The 3,249-nt window shown below is 37.1% G+C and overlaps 1 protein-coding gene across 1 annotated transcript in view; it reads left to right on the top strand.

Annotated features, from left to right (window-relative positions):
* Positions 1-347: 347 nt before the first annotated feature.
* The window catches only part of LOC107577658 (PR domain zinc finger protein 5-like), a gene marked incomplete at its 3' end in the record, with an annotated part of 6,654 nt that continues 3,752 nt past the window's right edge, over positions 348-3,249 (top strand). The window contains exons 1-4 of the mRNA XM_016263709.1: positions 348-353; positions 446-530; positions 624-781; positions 2,834-2,927. Coding sequence (XP_016119195.1) covers positions 348-353; positions 446-530; positions 624-781; positions 2,834-2,927 — 343 coding nt within the window. The remainder of the gene's footprint in view (positions 354-445; positions 531-623; positions 782-2,833; positions 2,928-3,249) is intronic.

Consider the following 3,249-nt stretch of genomic DNA (forward strand, 5'->3'; position numbering starts at 1 on the left):
ATCCCACCCAAGAGTTCAACAATCACCCTCAACGGTCCATTAAAACATCTCAGATGTGTTCTGGTCATTACGTTCATACACAGAGCGCTCGATTCTGGTCTGGGCTGTCAGTGTGTTGTACTTTGTGGTTACTAAACACAACTGGTGACACTGAAAGTTCACCGTTTGAAAGTTATTGTTTTGAGCCCTTAAAGGGCCCTCATGTCATTTCAAACCTATCTCAATGTTTTAGTTTGTCAATACAATGGAATTAAATGGTAACCAAAATTGGTGGGTTAGCAACATTCTTTGAAATATCTTCTTTTGTGTTTCACAAAAGCAAGAAATCAATACATGTTTGAAGCGACATGAGCGTGATTAAATAATACCAGAAAATTCATTTTTCAGTTTCACAGTATTTTGTATTTTTTGTACTTGGATCTTATGAAATTTGGTGTATTTTCAGGTTCATGAGGTATTTGACTGTACTGACTGTGATAAAAAGTTCATCTCCACGAATCAGTTGAAGCGACACATGATCACACACTCTGGTAAAGAATATGCACTCACATACAAATAATTCCAACTGTAAAAACTAGTATACTAAAGATGGTGTTGGTTTGTTATTTGTAACGTGTGTGTAGAAAAGCGTCCGTACACCTGTGACATCTGCAGCCGAAGCTTTAAGCGTCTGGATCAGGCCACGGCTCACAAGATCATCCACAGTGAGGATAAACCGTACAAGTGTAAGCTGTGCTGGAAGGAGTTCGCCCACCGCAACGTCTACAAGAACCACAAAAAGGTACCGATTAGTGTGTGTGTGTGTGTGTGTTTGTTCTTGATGTCATGAGAGGCCTTCGTTTGTTCCAGTTCAAAGCCACGCAGAGTGGAAGAATTAAACGGGAACGACAGATGGTTGGATGGACAGGGAGACTGACAGATTTTTGGCCAAATAAACTGCTGGCATCTTATCTTAATGGAGATCTGGAGCCCAATCAGCCACTGTGGAGCCTAATCAAAACCTTCAGCCTAACCATGACCTGTAATGACCCCGTGCGATCCCTGACCTTTACACCCTGCAGATAGCATTAACCCCAAAACCCCACACAGCTCTGAACAGAGACAGTGTGTGAAATAGAGAAAAGAGCACAGAAAGCAACATTCAGATCTAGAAGGATAATATTTACTTTCTTAACAAATGACTCCAATCTTTTAAGAAATAAATATGAAAACTTTTAAAATATAATAATATTCTCCGCTTTTACTTTTTGCTTTATGCTGATTTGACCAAGGAGACGTAGCATTCACTTCATTTTTATGTTTTGAACTAAATATGAATGGTATTTTGCTTGTACAATTTTGCTGATGCCAGATCAGGAGTTTTCAAAGTGTTTGATGCCATTGTCTCTCAGATATGAGAGAAAAAAATATAAGCACTGCTTTATATTTTCATATATACAACTCTTTATAATACTATTTGTAATTATAACTATTTATAAAATGTATATTACTATTATTTATTTATTTATATTTTACAATTATAATTATAACAACTATTTATAATACTATATATAAAGTGTGATATTATAATCAACAAAATGTAAATGTAAAATTAAATGATTGTTTCTAATCAAATTTATTTATTTTTTCTTAATTTATTTCTTAATTTATTTATTTGATTTTTTTTGAGCCGTGGCTCGTTTGAGCCAGTGGAGCACATTTTTACTTGCCTTGCCAAACTTTGCACTGGCCCTACCACACAGTCACACAAAAAATAATTATATGAAAAAAAAAAAATGTTTTCAGTGTTTTTTTTGACTCATGTAACCTTTTTAATAAATAAGGTTATGACACCTATTTTGTAGATACAAGTGAAATTTTACAATTCTCAGTTCCATTTTTGATACCACAGTCGAATTGCCATCAGCTGCCCCGACTGTTAAGATTTTTTATTAAACTGCTTCATTTGTATGCATTTAAGATTTTTGAAGCGTTAATTTTGGGATAGTGGACTTCCGAAATCTGTCAGGTTCCAAACTTAAAAATCTAAATTTATGCTTTGAAGATGAATGAAAGTCTTACAGGTTTGGAGCAATGTGAGGGTGAGTAAATGATGACAGAATAACTTTTTTTTGGGGTGAAATAACCCTTTAAGTGCACAATAAGTTTGATTGATTTTTTTTTTTTCTCACTCAAATTTTTTTACCGTCCCCCCCACACCCCATTTATGATCCACTGTTTTGAAAACCGCTGTTCTAGGTCTTTGCCCGGTGGTTTCTAGGGTTTTCCGGGTGGTTAATATAACCCAAGTCAATATCATCCACCAGAGAAAATCTGAAGTTTGAAAAAGTAACACCAACCTCAACAAGCCACTGAAATATGTGACCCTGGAGCACAAAAGCAGTGTTAAGTCGCTGGGGTATATTTGTAGCAATAGCCAACAATACATTGTATGGGTTTAAATTATACATTTTTCTTTTATGCCAAAAATCATTAGGATATTAAGTAAAGATCCATGAAGATATTTTGTTAATTTCCTACCGTAAATATATCAAAACTTAATTTTTGATTAGTAATATGCATTGCTAAGAACTTCATTTGGACAACTTTAAAGGTGATTTTCTCAATATTTAGATTTTTTTGCACCCTCAGATTCCAGATTTTCAAATAGTTGTATCTCGACCAAATATTGTCCTAAGAAACCATACATCAATGGAAAGCTTATTTATTCATCTTATCAATCAATTTCGTCACATATGTCACATTATGGAAGTTTAATGTATCGTGAATGGTGTTTCATCTTATTTTTGATTCATTAATAAAACACTTCTCTGACCTATTTTTCTGTCTGCAGACTCATTCAGAGGAGAGGCCTTTCCAGTGTGAGGAGTGTAAGGCCCTGTTCCGCACCCCGTTCTCCTTACAGCGCCACCTCCTCATTCATACCAGTAAGTGTGTGTGTGTGTGACTCTCCAAACACACATGCAACACGAGTGCTCTGTATTTGTGTCTATACTCATGAGTAAATGTGAGCAGCTCAAAGCATCCTGACGCTCAAATCAGACCCTGTCCAGACAGACACGTGCCTCTCCATCGGCCTCCAGCGCCCCCTGAACCCTGGGCTCTGTGTCTGCGGGTGCAGGGGCTCATGGAGCTGACTGGTCCGGGCAGGATGGACCTCAGCGCTGCTCTGCCCAGTCTAGACTGATCACACTGAGATTATTGAGCTCGAGGAATTTCCTGCTGTCCTCCCCAGAGACTCTCTCTCTC

This window comes from Sinocyclocheilus grahami, unplaced genomic scaffold (genome assembly GCF_001515645.1).
Source record: "Sinocyclocheilus grahami isolate Dianchi unplaced genomic scaffold, SAMN03320097.WGS_v1.1 scaffold6772.1, whole genome shotgun sequence".
Classification (NCBI taxonomy): domain Eukaryota; kingdom Metazoa; phylum Chordata; class Actinopteri; order Cypriniformes; family Cyprinidae; genus Sinocyclocheilus; species Sinocyclocheilus grahami.